Consider the following 19,603-nt stretch of genomic DNA (forward strand, 5'->3'; position numbering starts at 1 on the left):
TACAGATTCACTAGACTTTTTTTTTACAGTTACTTCTTCCCAGTTAAAGGCTGTCACAAACCTGAAAGCCATGAGGTGGAGATAGCAGCGTTGGACTGGAGTAAACACAGTAAGAAGTCTCACAACACCAGGTTAAAGTCCAACAGGTATATATGGTAGCATGAGCTTTCAGAGCGTTGCCCCTTCATCAGGAGAGTGAAGAGTTCAGTTCACAAACAGGGCATACATGGACACAAACTCAATTTCAAGATAATGGTTGGAATGCGAATCTTAACAGGTAATCAAGTCTTTACAAGTGCAGGCAATGTGAGTGGAGAGAGGGTTAAGCACAGGTTAAAGAGATGTGTATTGTCTCCAGCTAGGACAGTTAGTAAGATTTTGCAAGCCCAGGCAAGTCATGGGGGTTACAGATAGTGTGACAAGAATCCAAGATCCTTTTTGAGGCCGTCCTCATGTGTACGGAACTTGGCTATCGGTTTCTGCTCAGCGATTCTGCTTTGTTGTGTCGTGAAGGCTGCCTTGGAGAACGTTCACCTGAAGATCAGAGGCTGAATGCCTTTGACTACTGAAGTGTTCCCTCTTTGGAAGGGAACACTCTTGCCTGGTGATTGTTGAGCAGCGTCCATTCATCCATTGTAGTAGCTTCTGCATGGCCTCCCCAATGTACCATGCCTTGGAACGTCCTTTCCTGCAGCGTATCAGGTAGACAATGTTGGCTGAGTCACAAGAGTATGTACTGTGTACCTGGTGAACGGTGTTCTCGCGTGAGATGATGGTATCTGTGTTGATGATCTAGCACATCTTGCAGAGGTTGCTATGGCAGCGTTATGTGGTGTCGTGGTCACTGTTCTCCTGAAGACTGGGTAGTTTGCTACGGGTTTGAAGGCAAGCAGTGGAGGTATGGGGATGGCCTTGGTGAGATATTCGTCTTCATCAATGACATGTTGAAGGCTCCAGAGAAGATGTTGCAGCTTCTCCGCTCCGGGGAAATACTGGATGTGAATGGTACTCTGTCTGGGATCTTGGGTTCATGGTACACTATCTGTAACCCCCACGACTTGCCTGGGTTTGCAAAATCTCACTAACTGTCCTGGCTGGAGACAATTTTTAACCCTCTCTCCACTTACTTTGTCTGCACCTGTAAAGACGTGATTACTAGTTAAGACTCGCATTCCAACCATTATCTTGTAATTGTGTTTGTGTCTTTAAGTATCCTGTTTGTGAACTGAACTCTTCACTCACCTGAAGAAGGCGCTCCGAAATCTCATGCTACCAAATAAACCTGTTGGACTTAAACCTGGTGTTGTGAGACTACTCACTTTATAGACTTAAGTAAGGCGTTTGACAAGGTCACAGTAGCAGACTGGTACAAAAACTAAATTCACATGGGATTTGGGGTGGGCTGGCTAAATGGACACAGAACTTGCTCTCTGCATCCCCTAGTCCTCAGTGCCAGCTTTCTCAATCAGGTAGTGTGTCTGATAATGGGAGACACCCCCCCAGTCATCTGAAACAAGAACTCTAGGGCTTCCCTTTCAGCTCCCTGCTCTAAACACCACTGGGTTTAGAGCATCAATGCTAGGATAATGCCCTTAACTCGACTTGAGGATGTTGACAAGAGGAGAGATTGTATAAACTAAAATTGTTTTCACGAGAAAGACAGAGACTGAGGGAAGTTAATGTTTATTTATTAGTGTCACAGGTAGGCTAACACTAACACTTGTTATAGTTCAGGTCAGAAACTCCAAAGATGGAGCCCACCTGGATCATAAGTTTTGCATCTAGAATTTGGCTAGAATAAACATAAATTTCACTTCAGACATGATTCAAATGATCCACTAGGGAGCTTTTATCAAACAAAGTTTATTTGAGAATATAGTTAACATGTAAGAATATTAGCAACAACTTCTATAAATTACAAACTACCCCAAAACAACCATGATAATGTATAACCCGCAACATATATAGGAGCTGCCCCAATCAAACCTATTGCACAAAAAAAACCCTTCAAAGAGATTTAAGACAGCCTGGACTAATGCTCTCGTGATACTAGAATTGACTCCTTTGGATGAAGTCCGCAGCTCTCTGGATAAACTCAGAACAGAACAGATTCCCAAAACACCAGGGATCCTAGGCAAGCCCTCAACAGCAGATTACTGCCTTCAGAAAGGCAAGACCTTGCTTTCACATAACCAGCAGAATTTCCAAAACGAGGGAGAGAGAAATTTATTTTCAACTTGATGCCCCTTCTAAAACTAAAACTCAAATTAAACAGCAGCTCAAACTCAAAACAAAAGAGCTCCTGACGCCTGACCTGCCAATCAGATTTTCTCCTAACAATGCAGAGTCATAAACATCCCGATAAAAATATGCACCCCCCATTTTAGCAGCAATAAAAAGACTCATGCAGACAGCCAGGCAACATTAGGCAAAGAAGACTGAAAAGGTTTGCTTACAACTGCAGAGTACATGGTTAAAAAGAAATCACTTCTTAAAGGTACACTAATGTCACAATTGCAATGAAGTTACTATGAAAATCCTGTAGTCACCACACTCCGGCACCTGTTCGGGTAAACTGAGGGAGAATTTAACATGGCCAGTGCACCTAACCAGCATGTTTTTTGGACTGTGGGAAGAAATCGGAGCACCTGGAGGAAACCAATACTGATGTGGACAGAAGGTGAAAACTCTACATAGACAGTGACCCAAGCCAGGAATCGAACCCGGCTCCCTGGTGCTGTGAGGCAGCAGCGCTAATCACTGTGCCATCGTGCTGCCCCGATAAACCTGATAGTTGTCTACAAAATTATGAGTGTCATGGCTAATCAGAGGTTTTATCCTAGGGTGGAAGTGTTAATTACAAGGGGGACACAGGTTTAAAGTGAGGGGGGGGGGGGGAAGTTTAAGGGAGATGTGCAGGGGAAGTTTTTCATGCAGAATGTTGGGTGCCTGGAATGTGCTGCCAGAGGAGGTGGTGGAAGCAGGCACTTAGAAACATTTAAGAGGCTTCTGGATGCGTAGATGAATCGAGAGGGAATAGGGGGATACGGACTGAGTCAGGGCGGAAGGTTAGTTTTGTAGTTTAGCTAGGGCATCATGTTTGGTACAGGATTGGAGGGCCGAAGGGCCTGTTCCTGTGCTATACTTTGTTCTCAAGGACCTTAAGTGGTGGCAGGGCTTGATGGCTATCCATGGATCTTCTTGCCATGGATTTAATTGGGGCAGAGGCAATGGGGATCTCACTCAACATCCTCCTGCTTAATTAACCCCTCCCCATCAGCAAACAGACCACAGCGAAGGATATTTAATTCCAGCTGATGGTACCAGAACTGCTAGCGGGAAATCCTATTTATGATAAAATGGGGTTATTTTTTGAAAAGAGGCTCAGGGGAGGCCAGAGAAAGGCCCATCAGATAGTGTGAGTGTTTGAAGGGTAGATGTGAAGAAAATGCTTCCAGTTGTTAAGGACAAATTTAGAATCTGTCTAAAAAAATTTAATCGCCAGTAAATCCAATGTGGGCATTCAGGGGGAATTTTCTTCACCCAGGGAGAGATAAGAATGTGGAACTCACTACCACAGGAGAATAATGTCAACATATTTAAGAGGAAATTGGATAAAAACAAAAGACAGGGAAACAGAAAGATGTGCTGATCGGGTGACATGAATTGAGATGGGAGGAGGCTCGTGCGGAGGTTGGGCACCAGCATGGATCAGTTGGGCTGAATGGCCTGTCTCTGTGCGGTCGACTCAATGTAATTTGTGCTTTTAGGAGCACCATGTGTGTTATATATGACTGGGGGACTCTAAGGACAATGCACAGATTCTTGTGACAGTGACTAGATTATGCTGGCCTAAGACTCAATTTACTGTTATTTTTGGCCTTTGACTGCTTGGATATGAGCCGGGAGGAATGTTTTTTAAAGAAGTCTTCATTCTTTGCATGGTGGCTTCGCATTATAAATCCCTGTTGGAAAACACAAAGACAGCCCTTCAATAAAATGGTTAGCCTATGTGACACCACTTATTATTATTGGACTGACTATATTATATGAACCCAATTTCATGCATATTACATTTTTGGTTCACAAAGAACTCAGTGATGGATGTAAGAATTCTAGCTATTTAGGGCTAACAATATCGCAAGTGTTTATCGGAGTGTCCACAACAAAAATGATTCTTGTCAAAGGGCTATGGCTATTTGCGCTGCTCCATGTTAATGATAACATTTAATGATGCTGTATGGGGCTCTGTGTTGCCTGCCAGATGTGAAGGAGACAATCAAAGTGCCAGGGCAACATTCTCTGCTGCAAATCGACAAACGTCCTTTCTGTATCCAAACCAAGAAAACATTTGGTCACCATGAATACACATAAAAAATTTAAAGTCACGACTATTTGCCAATGGAAATGAGAATTGGCCTTTGGTTCTCTGAAGAAGGACAAATACGAGGGCTGCATTGCGAAAGGATAAATATGTCAAAGGGCATCTTTCCTGGTCTCATCAATCATTTTGAGTATATATTTGAATGTTTTAAATATACTGAGTAATGTCCCAGCTTTCTCTCTATTGTTTAGCTTCAGTTAGCTGAAAAGACTAAAGGAAATATAAAACAGGGGCTGGTACAACTGGAGTGGGAAGGGTGCATGCATTATATAGTTCCAACTTCTCTGCAGGTCGTAAGTTTAAGTTTAACTTTATTTATTGTTGTCACAGGTAGGCTTATATTAACACTGCAACAAAGTTACTGTGAAAATCCCCTAGTCACCACACTCCAGCACCTGTTTGGGTCAATGCACCAAATCAGCATATCTTTTGGACCGTGGGAGGAAACTGGAGCACGCGGACAAAACCCAGGCAGACACGGGGAGAACGTGCAAACTCCACACAGACAGTGACCCAAGCCAGGAATCGAACCCAGGTCCCTGCTGCTGTGAGCCAAAGTGCCACCCCAGGTCATAATGGTCATATCGTTAGTTTTATTTACTTACCAAAATGACCAATTTTTTTTAACTTCTCTGGTACTCAGAATGAAAGAAACTAAATAATAAATAGCTGGAAGGGAAAATGCTGGAAAATCGCAGCAGGTCTGACAGCAGCTGTAAGGAGAGAAAAGAGCTGACGTTTTGAGTCCAGAAGACTCTTTGACAAAGCTTTGATAGGCAGATTTTCAAACAAAGCAGAGTCCGGTAGGATTACCCTCCGATCGCAGCTTATTCCCCAACAAGACGTACCATGTGATTTCCAGTATATCGTGAGCCTTTGCTTTTTTGCTCCCATCAATTAGTGATTGCAGTTTGAAACAAATAGACCTTCCTCAAGTATCATGTGAGTTAGGTGATTTCTTGGAAGAAGACAGGCTCGATCCCAGTCCAGGGTGGAATTTACGACCTTCTTTATAAAAAGTTCCATGTCAGCATCCAAGTTAGGGACCCGGGTTCAATTCCCAGCTTGGGTCACTGTCTGTGTGGAGAATGCACATTCTCCCCGTGTCTGTGTGGGTTTCCTCTGGGTGCTCTGGTTTCATCCTACAGTCCAAAGATGTACAGGTTAAGTGCATCGGCCATGCTAAATTCTCCCTCGGTGTACCCAAGCAGGCACTGGAGTGTGGCAACTAGTGGATTTTCACAGTAACTTCATTATAATGTTATTGTAAACCAACTTGTGACATTATTAATAAAGTTTAAGTTTAATTCTAAAATTAAAGTGTCTGGATAATGCAGCATCTTTCCATGTTTAAAAAAGTTAGTAAAGAAACAATTTTCCCAACACCTCTCTGTTTTATAGAACTTCTGACATTGTATCAATCTATCACTTCTAGTGGTGGTGAGGGGAGGAGAACACAAGAAGCTCAACCCCATCCAAGACAAAGCAATTCGCTTTCTTGGCATCGCACCCATCACTTTAAACATTCGCTCCCTCCAACATTCACCCACCTTTGTGTAGCATCTACAAAACGCACCGCAGCATTTCACAAAGATTCCTTCAACAACACCTTCCAAACCCACAACCCCTACCATCAAGGGCAAGGGCAGCAACGGGAACACCACCCTGGAAGTTCCCCTGCAAGCCACGCAGCATCCTGACTCGGAAATATGTCGCCGTTCCTTCACTGTTGCTGAGTCAAATCCCTGGACCTTAACAGCACCTACATCACATCGACTGCATCAGTGCAAGCTGGCAGCTCACCACCACCTTCTCAAGGGCAATCAGTGATAAGTGACAAAGACTGGCCCTGACGGCAGCGCTCACATTAAATGCAGGAATTAATTTTGGCCGAGATTGCACAATTGTCTGCCAATGTACTCACCGCTTGATTTTATTTTCTGTTGAAGCTGATTCAAGGAATTACGGGGCATAAGGTACGATCAGCCGTCAATTTGACATCTTGCATCATAGGCCAAAGTTACAAGTATCTCCACAGGGATTGCACACAGCTGGATTAATACATCTTCCTCATCTAATCTATTGAAGGAAACACATTCATTCTTCCCACTGAAATGTTAATGTCTCATTGATACCCGAGGAAAGGCGTGCATTAATATAGATGATCTCATCTTTAGGAAATGTCCTAAGGTGCTTTATGCGGCAAGCAACAGTAAATGCAGCAGTTGTGTTGTTGCACAGCAAGATCCCATAAACAGCACAGAGTTGACTGATTGATTTGTTCCAAATGTTTGAGGAGGAAATATCAGCTGGAGCACCAGGAGAGAACTCTCTTCTCCTTCAGATCTCTAACATCCACTAAACTGCCGCGGCAGACACAAGCTGTCTCAATTTACCATTTCCTTGTGAAGGGTTGACGTTCTGACAGTGCAGCACTCCCTCAGCGTTGCACTGGAGTGCCATTGGATCATAGGATCCCGACAGTGCAGACGAGGCTATTTGGCCCATCAGGTCTGCACCGACACCGACACTGGCAGAGTATCTTACCCAAACCCTCGCCCCATAACCTGACACATTTCCCAATGGCTCACCTACACATCCTGAGACACTAAGGGGGAAACAGCTCTGATCTCTAGTGCAACTCCCCCTTCCTTCTCTCATTGGCTGCCATGCCTTCAGCTGACTGGGCCATAACTTTTGGAATATCCTTTTGAAACCACTTCACCTCTTTCCTCCTTTAACACGCTTTAAAATATTCCTCTTGGATTAAGCGTTTGTCCTGTTATCTCCCTATGTGGCTTTGTTTTGTCTGGTAATCTTTCTTATAAAGTGCCGTGGGAAATTTTGCTACAATAAAGGTGCCTTATAAACGTGAGTCGCTCTTATCTCGTTCTAAAATGTACCGGTGTCTGCTCAGCTGGTGGTGATCCAGGTAGCATTGAACAACCTGCAAAAATGCAGAACAAAGACAATTAAACTGTGAGAGAGTGAACCATTCCGCTGATGCTGTCTCCCATTTCTCACCACCCCCCCCCCCACAGATATGGTGGTTTCTGGAGTGCCCAAAGAGAATGGCATAAACCATGTGGGTGAGATTGCAAGCATGGCACTGGATTTAGTCGCAGTCTGCTCCTCATTCATAATCCCACACAAGCCAGACGTCAAACTGAAAATCAGAGCAGGCGTTCACTCAGGTAAATCATCTTTGATTTTTGGATGCTGTTGATTTCCTTCCCAGATATCTCTGCCTCTCAATCTCCCTTCAAAGCCGCACTTCTTCAATCACACTTTTAGGTCCCCAAATTATCACCCTTTTCTTGATGTCAAATGAAGCAGTTTGGTTGTTTTATTATGTGAAAGGTGCAATGTTTCCATTTATTCTTTCGTGGCCACGAGTGTTGCTGGCAGTTGCCCATCCCTAATTGCCCTCGAATTTTCTCAGCCATGAGGGCAGTTAAGGGTCAGCCACATTGCTGTGAGTCTGATGCCACATGTAGACCTGAATGGGTGAGGACAGCAGATTTCCTGCCCCAATGGACATCAGCAAACTAGATGGGGGATGGGGTTTTACGACAATTGGTGATGGTTTCATCGTCATCACTATTGAGAAGCGGTCTTAATTCCAGACTTTATTCATTGAATTTAATTTCCACTAGCTGTGTACCTGGTCCTTGGATTCACAGAATCTCTGCAGTCCAGGAGGAGGCCATTCAGGCCATTGAGTCTGACCCAACTTTCCAACAGAACATCCCATTCAGGTGTTATCCCCTATCCCTGTGTATTTGGCCTGCCAATCCATCTAACTGATATACCTTGGGATACTAAGGGAGAATGTAACATGGCCAATCCACCTAATCTGGACATCTTTCGACAGTGGTAGAAAACCGGAGCACCCGGAGGAATCCCACACAGACACAGGAAGAGCGTAAAACCTCCAAGGCCGGAATTGAACCGAGTCCCCGGGCTGTGAGGCAGCAGTGCTAACTACTGTGCCACTGTGCACCCCACCCCCCATCGCAATATAAACACAACTTCTCCTCACCAGTATCCATGTGTACTTTCCAGCAGTGCAGCCAGTGAGTGATCAGGCGTGGAAACCTCTAACGATTTTGTTCCTTTCTCTATCCCATTTGGTTGAAGGGAGTTGTGATATTCCTTGTTGGGTCCATCTAGCTGACATCCGCTAACTCTGTCTATCTCAAACAGCTAAGTTGCGAGTTCTGCTCTCCTGCTCTGCATGGCTCATCGCCTTCCACAAATGTGGGATCCAGGGGCGAGATTTTCCAGTTCACCCGTGCTGTTGATGAGACTGTAAAAATCCAGTCTAGCTGTCTGAAGATATAATTGTACTTCCTTATGTCTTACCTTAACTTTGAAAGGTCCAGTCGTGGCGGGCGTAGTTGGAACCAAGATGCCTCGCTACTGTTTATTTGGGGATACAGTAAACACAGCTTCAAGGATGGAATCAACAAGTGAAGGTCAGTAAATCATTGAATCACTGACACGTTAACTGTGATATCTGGTGTGACTGTGAAGGTGATAAATGGAGTCGTAGAGATTTACAGCATGGAAACAGGCCCTTCAGCCCAACTTGTCCATGCTGCCTTTTTTTTAAACCACTAAGTTAGTTCCAATTGCCTACATTTAGCCCATATCTCTCTACACCCATCTTATACATGTAACTGTCTAAACACTTTTTAAAAGACAAAATTGCATCTGCCTCTACTATTGTGTCTGCAGCTTGTTCCAGACACTCACCACCCTCTAGGTAAAACAGTTGCCCCTCTGGACCCTTATTCTCTTTTGCCTCTCACCTTAAAAATTTGCCCTCTAGTTTTAGACTCCTCTACTTCTGGGATAAGATGTTGACTATCTAGTTGATCTATGCCCCTCACCCTTCAACCACCTACACTCCAAGGAAAAGGTCCCACTCTATCCAATCTCCCTTTATAACTCAAACCATCGAGTCCCGGTAGCATCCTACTAAATCTCTTCTGCACTCTTTCTAGTTTAATAATATCCTTTCTATAATAGGGTGACCAGAACTGTACACAGTATTCCAAGTGTGGCCTTACCAATGTCTTGTACAACTTCAACAAGATGTTCCAACTCCTGTATTCAATGTTCTGACCAATGAAACTAAGTGTGCCGAATGCCTTCTTCACCACTCTGTCCATCTATGACTCCACTTTCAGAGCTATGAACATGTACCCCTAGATCTATAACTCTCATCTCACCATTAACTGAATAAGTCCTGGTTCGATCTACCAAACTGCATTACCTTGCATTTATCTAAATTAAACTCCATCTGCCAGTCATCAATCCACTGGCCCAATGACCCCTTCTTATTCCCCTTGATCTATCCGAAATATTTGACCTGGTCACCCATACTTCATCCTCCAACGCCTGCCTTCCGTTGTCCAGCTGGATGTGGACTGAACTCACTTGTCCCATTCTTCTCGACTGAATCAGAACCAGGGAATCTGCAATGATTTCTCATTCCATTCCCACGCCATTACTTCTGGCATCTCCCAAGGATCTCTCCTTGGCTCCCTTTCTGTTTCACAGATACCTGCTGTCATCTGTCCTTATCTGAGGAAGGATGCCCTTGCTATAGAGAGAGCACAGCGAAGGTTTACCAGGCTAATTCCTGGAATAGCAGATCCATCATCAGGAGAGACTAAGTCAATTAGGATTATATTGACTGAAGTTTAGAAGAGTGAGAGGAGATCTCATAGAAACTGATAAAATTTTAACAGAGTAAGACAGGGTAGATTCAGAAAGAATGTCCCCAATGGTGAGGGAGTCCAGAACTAGGGGTCATAGTTTGAGGGTACGGGGTAAACATTTTAGAACTAAGGTGAGGAGGAATTTCTTCACCCAGAGGGTGGTGAATGAGTGAATTTGCTGCCACAGAATGTAGTTGAGGCCAAAATATTGTCTAATTTCAAGAAGAAATTAGAATTCTTGGGGCTGAAGGGATCAAGGGATAAGGGAGGAAGGGGTGGGGGGGATACAGGATATTGAACTCGATGCTCCGCCATGAGCAAGATGAGTGGCGGAATGGGCTCAAAGGGCTGAATGGGCTACTCCTGGTTCTAGTTTCTATCTCACCCAACAACCTTATTCAAAAACTCATCAGCTTCCACATGTACTCTGGTGACAGATTATGGGTCTCACCACCAATTTTATTGAGACCTTCATTCTTTCTGATTTGTCACATTGCCAATCCAATCTGGATGAAGAGAATTTTCCTTAACTGGATAATTGTGAAGACTGAGGCCAGACCCAGACCCTATTGACTAAATAGCAGCACACCGAATTAACTGGTGTATGTTGTAGAACATTACTGCGCTTAACTTACTCTTGCGCTTAGGTACAAAACTGCATTGGCTTCAAAAAAGGTTCCGTGACTGTAGGTTTAAGATGGAATTTGAATTTATATAGCCTCAGACATCCTAGAGGGTTTCTGTATTGGCAATGAATTATCTTAGAAACATAGATACTATTGCTACATCAGCAAATGTGACAGTCAGTTAAGGGCTTGTTATATAATTGTCTCTTAGTTCTATATTCACCCCTGCAGCCCTCAATGTCATTTTTAAAGAATCGTTCTCAGTGTGTGGGTCTCAATGCAATGCCAGTAATTATTGGTCATTCCTGGTTGCCCTAAAATAAGTAAGAAGTCTCACAACATCAGATTAAAGTCCAACAGGTTTATCTGGAATCACGAGCTTTCACAGCGCTGCTCCTTTATCAGGTGATCACCTGAAATTCACCTGATGAAGAAGCAGCGCTCCAAAAGCTCATGATTCCCAATAAACCTGTTGACTTTAACCGGGTGTTGTGGGACTTTTTACCATGCCCACCCCAGTCCAATGCCGGCATCTCCACATCATGGCTTTAAAACAAATGAGTGGCTTTTTATGCCTCTTTGGAATGCTGCCAATCAAACAGAAACTGTAGATGTTGAATAATTCCTTCCTTATCCTTTCAATAGGGGAACTTCACAGAAACTTCATTGCGGTGTTAATGTAAATCTTACTCGTGATTAATAAATAAATGAATAAACAATAGATTTACAAATTTAGAGGCATTGACAGAGAATCTTTTTCTTGCACACAGAATCATTAATCTGTGGAATTCTCAGACAGCAGTGGAGGTGAGGTGAATATATTCAAGGCAGCCTTAGACAGATGTGTGAAAGATCAGGGAGCTGAGGGTTATGGGGGGGCATCAGACAGGGAAATGAATTTGAAGCCATAATCCAGTCACCTTTCTAAACTAAAGACCTTTCACCTATTCATATATCTGTCTTAAGCATTGCTGTTGTATCTGCTTCCACCACCTCCTCTGGCAGCGCGTTCCAGGCACTTACCACCCTCTGTGTATAAAAACCTACCTCTCTTTAAGGGGCTGGATAGGGTAGAGTTAGAGAGATTCTTCCCGCTTAGAAAGGATAGCAGAACTAGAGGGCACAGCCTCAAGATAAGGGGAGGGCAGTTTTGAACAGAGTTGCGGAGGAACTTCTTCACTCAAAGGGTGGTGAATCTCTGGAATTCTCTGCTGTTTGAAGTGGTAGAAGCTACCTCGCTGAATATATTTAAGTCACGGGTAGATAGGTTTCTGATAGACAAGGGAATTAAGGGTTATGGGGAGAAAGCGGGAATGTGGAACTGAGCCACGACAGATCAGCCATGATCTTATTGAATGGCGGGGCAGGCTCGAGGGGCAAGATGGCCTACTCCTGCTCCTATTTCTTATGTTCTTATGTACATCTCCTTTAAACTTTTCCCCTTTTACCTCAATCCCACGTCCCTGAGTCATTGACATTTCGACCCTGGGAAAAAGACTCTGACTATCCATTCTATCCATCTCACAATTTTATCAGGTCTCTTCTCAGCCTCCAACGTTCAAGTGAAAACAAACCAAGTCTGTCCAATCTTTCAAAACCTTAAAACTTCACACAAAACAGTCGACATGAACCTCACATCACAAACCTCCATCGGCAGGATTTACAGCAGGAAATGGTGAACGCGCCTCATTTAATCCTGTTCACACTGCCTGGTTTTGGAAGAATATTCTAATGTTCCTACAGAGTGAAAAATTAAGTCTCCATTTCAACTATTTTTCTTCAATGTCTACTTCTTGCTAGACTTAACACTACTAACTATTTTATGAGCCATTGGCTATTTACTAGATTGTTGGACAATGATGGGGTGTAGGGACTTGTATCCTGTCTCAATATACTGTTTCTTTATTCTTTGCTGTCATGAAGCCAGGGCTTTATTGTAAACCCCTTTGATGTTTTATCCTTTGTAATCTCTGTAGTAAAAGGAACCTATTGCCTTATTTATGCTGCAGCAATTTCCTTCTTTTACCCTCTCCACTGCTGTGATCACAAACCCCAATCTAATGGGGCTTTCATCTCCGTATCGTATCATTAAAGACAACTGGCTTATTTATTTATGGATCAATCTGTGCCTATCCCTGCACAGTACAATGCCATGAAACTGAAATTCACCTTCCCCACTGTTGTCAGTGTCCTTGTAATCAACAGATAGAACTTGCAAGTAAACAGTTTAGCCACATTCTGCCTACATTAGTCATTCTGTCTTTGTTCTGTATTTAACTAATGTACAAACCTAGATTTGTTCTTACACCGAAATAAAAGTGGACAATACTGGAAATAAGGTCAAGGACTACCTGTGGGTAAAGAATCAAAGGTCACTGAGCTGTAACCAGCCACGTTGGTGTGGTGTAGTACTGGAATCACATACACACCAGCCTGTGTATGGAGAGGTGATGGCCTAGTGGTAATATTGCTAGACTATTAATCCAGAAACTCAATTAATTTTCTGGGGCACTTGGGTTCGAAGCCTGCCGTGGCAGAATTTGAATTCAATTTAAAAAAATCTGGAATTAAGAATCTACTAATGACCATGAAACCATTGTTGATTGTCAGGAGAAACTCCTGGTCAGCAGGCTTGTTGTGAATTGGCACAGCTCAATAATGAAGCCTCTGGTGACAGACCAGTGGCCAGAAGAGCCTCACTAAGGGAACAGGTGAAAGTCTTGTACACCGCTGGGCACAGGAAGAGAAACTACAGCTTACCTGTCCTAAACAAAAGCAGAAAATGCTGGAAACACTCACCAGGTCAGGCAGCATCTGTGGGGAGAAACAATTAGCCTTTCAGGCCAATGACCCCTTCTTTGTCATCCTCGTTGCCAAATTTTAAAATTTAGATTTACAAATTGTCATTGTGACATTGAATTCATAAGACGGGAGTTTATGGCCTCGCTCGTCCCAAAACCATAAAATCCCACCCGAGATCAAAGGACGTTTCCATGGTCCTCCCCTCGCCTACCCCGACTCCCCGGTGGGGGGAATGGTAAAACTCCCGCCATAATCTATTGGACTACAATTAGTCCAATAAATTAATCACTGCAATACTATACCAATGATGTTAATTATTGTTTTTCTACTCTTATCGAAGAATAACATTTGAGGATGCTTACATCACAGAGTTTTTACGGTGCAGAAGGAGGCCATTTGACCCATTGTGTTTGCACTAGCTCTCTGAAAAAGCAATTCACTTAGTTCCATTCTCCCGCTCTTTGTAAGCTAGTAAGCCTGCGCATTCTTCCTTTACAGATAAGAGTCTAATTTCCTCTTGGATGCCTCAATTGAACCTGCCTCCACCACACTCTCAGGCAGTAAAGTCCAATCCCTAACCACTCGCTGACCCCGTGAATTTTCTTTTGTCGTATCGCTTTGGCTTCTTTTGCCAAGTATTTTAAATCTGTACCCTCTCAATCTTGATCATCCCACAAGTAGGAACAGCTTCTCCCCATTGACTCTGTCCCGATCCTTCATGACACTTCTATCAAATCTCCTCCCGGCTTTCTTTCTTCCAAGAAAAACAGTCCCATTTCTCCAATATATCTTCATAACTAAAGTTCTTTGTTCTGGAAGGATTCTGGTGATTCTTCTCTGCACTCTCTCAATGCCCTCGCATCTTTCCTAAAATGTTGCGCTCAGAACTGCACACAGTGTTCCAACTGAGGCTGAACCAGTGTCCTATACAACTTCAACAAAAGCACGTTGCTACTCTACGTCCCTCTGAATAAAGCCCAAGATACTGTATTCTTTATTAACTGCTCCTTCAACTTATTCTGACACCTCTAATTGTGTATGCACTTATACAACCAAACCCCTCAGTTCCTGCACCTTCTCTAGAGCGTATCATTTATTTTATATTGCCTCTTCATGTCTGACAGGGCTGGACAGACTGGATGCAGGGATAATTTTATTTTCCCCTGGCTGGGGGAGGCTTGAACAAGGGGTCACATGAATACTAGATGAACCGTTTAGGACTGAGATGAAACTTCTTCATTCAGAGGGGGCGAATTTGTGGAATTCTCTAGGACAGAAGATTGTGGAGGCCAAGTGACTTAATGTATTTAAGAAGGAAATAGATAGATTCCTAGATTGTAAAGGTGTCAAGGGGTACGGGGCATATAGTTTTGTGATGGCGGATCAACTATGATCATGATGAGTGATGGAGCAGACTTAAAAGGCCAAATACCTACTCCTACTCCTATTTTTTGTATTTCTATTAATTTTAATGTTAATTATTGTTTCTGGATGTTTTGCCTCCATTAAGCTCGCTGGCTTATAGTGGTGAGGCTTTACAGCTTTCTAACACCCTTTCTTCAACAAGGGTTTGAATAGAGCAAAGGGGGAAAAAGAGTTTCCTCTGGTGGTCAGTAATCAGAGAATATAAAAGTTAAAATGCTGGTGAATAAAGCCCCAGGCAGATGAGAATCGATGGGTTTACTTCAGGACTGGCTATGAGCTGGAATATATTGTCTGAAAAAACTAGATTTAAGAGTAATCTTCAAAAGAGAATTGGATAAATACCTGAAAAATGAAAATAAGAATGTGAGGCTATCAGGAAAGGGCAGGACATGGGACTAATTGGATAGCTCTTTGAAAGAGCCAGCACAGAAACGGTGGGTCGAATGGCCTCTTTCATTGCTGAATAATATATTTGGATCTTTATTGTAGGGACAATCAGAAGAGAAGTTGAAATTGTAAATCAAAAACAGAAAGTGCTGGAAAATCTCAGCTGGTCTGACAGCACCTAGAGGGCGAGAATAGAGCCAATAGCTCCAGCTCGCTGCACTCTCTAGCAGTGCAATGGGCTGGGAGACATAAGCGAAGGTTGTGTAGCAGGCTTCCCGCTGGGGGAGCCCCGGCCTGCACGGGTCTCCTGGTGCCAGATTTCCAGCGTCGTTGGCTCCACACCAAAAATCAGCACGGAGCTGAATATATTATTGAAATAATTATTTGACTGAAGTTTTCAGGCTCGCTCCCCTCCCCTCCACCTCGGCCAGGGTTTGATTTGATTTGATTTGATTTATTATTGTCACAAGTGTCAGCATGCAGTGAAAAATATTGTTTCTTGCGCGCTATACAGACAAAGCATACTGTTCATAAAGAAGGAAAGGTAGTGTTACAGTCTTAGCAGGGTTTGAGAAAGATCAACTTAATGCGAGGTAGAAGTGTTTTACTCCAGAGGGCATGAAGGGGGGCCATGGAGGCCCCCCGGGAGGTCAGGGGTAAAGCAGGGTGCCCCCTGGGCAGTGCCAGCCTGGCCTCCTGCCACTGTCCAAGGGGCAAAGTGACATTTCCCAGGAGGCACCTTGGCACGGTCTGCCAGTATTGGGCAGTGCCAAGGGGGCAGGACCAGAAGGGGTGGGCCCTATTGGGGGTGCAGGGCCTCGGGAGGGAGAGATCGGTGGAGGTGGGGGAGCCCCGCTGCCACTCTGCAGTCGGACTTGGTGACAGAGGGAGAGAGGCCAGCGATCAGGGCTGGACATTGGGGTGGGCGGTTGGTATCAACATGCTGTGGGGGGGTCGGTGCTGTGGGAAGGGGTGTAGTTTGGGCTGCCATTGTTGGGAGGGGATTGGGAGATTGGGAGCAGTCGTGGGGTGATTGAAATGGGCTGGGGGGGGGATGGGGGTTTGGGACAGGCCTGGAGATGTCCGGGAGCCCAGCGCTCAGGTGTTGGGGGGGGTGGGAGGGGCAGTGTTACAGGGTCGGAGGGCTGGCCAGCGATCGAGGTGGCAGTGTGGGGCTACTGCCTATGTGCCAATCTCTGCTGTGACAGATTGGTGCCGTGGCCCGCTCAGCACTAAGCTGCTGGTCTATTAGGCAGAAATAGGCACCGCTCCCAATTTTTAACGAGATTCGTGCTAGGGCTCTCTGTGACGCACAGAGTGTGGGAGATCCATTTTAAAAATCCTGTTGAATAAAGCAGCGGGATTTACTCCAGCTTTTACGCAAATTCGACACTTAGAATTCTTTTGGGAGAATCCCACCCAACATTACAAGTTTAGATGGCCCTTTGTCAGAGCCAATTTCCCCTGTTTGAACTCAGTAGGAATCTCCGCAGGCAGGGTTTGCTTAGCAGTTAATTGCAATCATGATTAGAGACTGACTGAGCCTCTGGGATGTTTATAACTAGGGCCATCCCCAACTCGGAGAGAGGGTGAAAACCTTTAAATCATTTCCAAGCAGTGCTTCTGGTTAAAGGACATAGAATTTACATTTATCTTCTGGAACAGTCACTGACTGAGTCCAGTATTATTGCCATTGTGTGTGTTACTGACAGGGTGATGCCTTGGCCAATGCAGTGCATGCTGGATTTACAAAGTAGTGTGCAATGTCTTCCTTGAAATTGTGATTAACAAGGATTTGAACTGGTGCACGCATCAGATTAACACAGGACAGCTGCACAGATCAATTCACTCATTACTTATGAAAGAAGAAGATTTGCTCAGTTTCATTTTCATTGTTACAGGAAAGGCAATACATATTATTCATCAAACATTGCGTTTTGCTCTTCAAAAAATACATAAATACTTGGCTATTAAGAGATTTAAAGTTCCAATAAGGAGATAAGAAAGAATATATATCTTGGTTCACAATTAGTAAGTAGCAAGACTTAGTCTTGAGTTTAAACTCCGTTTGTGACTTGGCGACAAAGCAGACAATGTTTCCTTGATGGATTTTGTATTGATGAAAATTGTATTGATCACGGGCTCGAGTTTCCATTTGTTTCCACCAGTAATATTAGCAAATCCACGCAGAATCAATCGCTACAAAGGAAAACCGGAATGAAACGGGATGGACCACCTGGCATTGATACCAAACGGCACCAACAACAAACCCAGATCTGTCCACACTGCAATGTCCTCCTTACTAACATCTCGGGGCTAGTGCCAAAATTCAGAGAGCTGTCTCATTGGCTGGTCACATCTCCTTAGGCAGCGCCTTCATCTTAGAGATACTCTGATGGTCAGTGAGTCATTTAGCTGGGAGCAACTCTCTTCCTGATACAGGGACAACTATTTTTTCTCTCCAAAGAATGATGCCATCTTGGCAACTCAACTTTTTGTGTCAAATTTGGTTTTATCTCTTCAGAAGCTGGCTCATTAGCTCAACCTATTAGTATCCTGTGCCTCACTTTGGATAGCAGTGAATCCTGACTGGTCCAATACTTTATCTGTTTCACCGAGACTGTCAATGTGTCTCAGATCTCAGTGCCATGACAATTTCCTGTGGTACTAGGGGAGGTGCAACAGTCTCTTGCAAAGGTAGATGAGTAAGTGCATCCATACCACTGTGTGTGTTCCAGGCGGTGCTTGAGGGTATAACAGTAGGCGGAGACAATTAACTGAATTCTTCCCAATGCAATTGGCAGATTAGCCTTGTCTTCTTTAAAAAAGACCCAAAGGTAGTCTATCATCAGAATGAATGGTAAAGTGCTGAACATACAAATACTAGTGGAATTCCTTGTCACCAAAAACTATTGATAATCCTTCTTTCTCAATTTGTGAGAAGCCTTTCTTGGAGACAGTTCTCAAGACATATCCTCTTAGTCTTTCAGATCCATTGTCCATCTCATGGGATAACACCACACTAATGCCATATGGAAAGGCATCACAGATTATCACCAATTCCTTGGATGGGTCAAAATGCACCAAAAACTTGCTGAATGTAAGAATTTTTTCCTCTGTTAAAAGCTTCTCTCTGGGACATCTTCCAAAACCAACACTGGTCTTTCTGTTAGCAGCTTATGTAATAGGACCAATAATGTCCACAAATCTGGTAGAAAATGTCCGAAGCAATTCACCATTCCTAAGAATGACTTGAGCTCAGATTTACTTCTGGGGGCCGTTATCTCCTTTATCACACTGACCTTGTCTTCCATTGGGTGTAATCTATGCGATGCTCCAGATAAACTACCTCAGTGGCTTGAAAAGTACATTTCTCCTTCTTGAGTTGAACTCCAGCCTCTTAAAACCTTTTCAGCACTTCCTCTAAGTTAGCTCGGTGCTCAGCTTCTGTCAATCCAGTTATTAAAGCATTATCTATCGACACTACAACTTGTGGCAGACTTGCTGTAAACTTTCCTTATTCATTGGAAAATAACGCATGCTGACAACACTCCAAAGGGCAGGCGAGAATAATGGAACAAACCTTTGTGCGTGTTTATGGTAAAATAACCTGGGGAACCATTGTCTGATTCAAATTGCTGATATGTGCGACTCATCCAGTTTTATTTAAGATTGATCTCCAGCCAGCTTTGCTAACAGGTCTTCAATCCTCGGAATTGGATACTTATCTAATTTGGCAGATTGATTAACTGTTAATCTGTAGTCTCCACAGATATGGACTGTCTTGTCAGGCTTTATTACAGGGACTATACGTGGAGCCCACTTTGCAAATTGAACCGGCATCCAGTTCTTCCAATCTCTTCAGTTCCGTGTCCGACTTTTCTCACACGACGTATGGTATTGTACTTGCTCTAAAAAATTGGGGGGTTGCCTCTGGGCCTACATGGATCTTCACCTGAAGGCCCCTATCTAACTCAAAAAAAGCTCATATTTCTTCATTAACTCAGGTCGCCCTCTTTCCTGTACTCGGAAGATTTTCATCCAGTTTAACTTGATTACCCTGAGCCAATCATGGTCCAAAAGACTTGGCTCTTGGCCTGACCTTATTACTTGGGCCTGAGCAGACTGCTGCCAATGGGTGGCGGGTACTGTGGCAGTAACCTTTATCATGATGTACCCTTCTAACTCAATTGCTGGATCCCTTCTTGTAAATATTGGCTGTGGCAGTAGCTCCTGTATGTTGTTGTTCG

The 19,603-nt window shown here is 43.8% G+C and overlaps 1 protein-coding gene across 1 annotated transcript in view; it reads left to right on the top strand.

Moving 5' to 3' along the window:
* Positions 1–19,603, top strand: part of LOC145348249 (atrial natriuretic peptide receptor 2-like) — a 79,053-nt gene that overhangs the window by 51,055 nt on the left and 8,395 nt on the right. The window contains exons 20-21 of the mRNA XM_080196451.1: positions 7,426–7,578; positions 8,764–8,862. Of these exons, the coding sequence (XP_080052577.1) occupies positions 7,426–7,578; positions 8,764–8,862 (252 nt within the window). The remainder of the gene's footprint in view (positions 1–7,425; positions 7,579–8,763; positions 8,863–19,603) is intronic.

The sequence above is a fragment of the Carcharhinus amblyrhynchos genome, chromosome 9 (genome assembly GCF_965287045.1).
Source record: "Carcharhinus amblyrhynchos chromosome 9, sCarAmb.v2.hapA, whole genome shotgun sequence".
Lineage (NCBI taxonomy): Eukaryota > Metazoa > Chordata > Chondrichthyes > Carcharhiniformes > Carcharhinidae > Carcharhinus > Carcharhinus amblyrhynchos.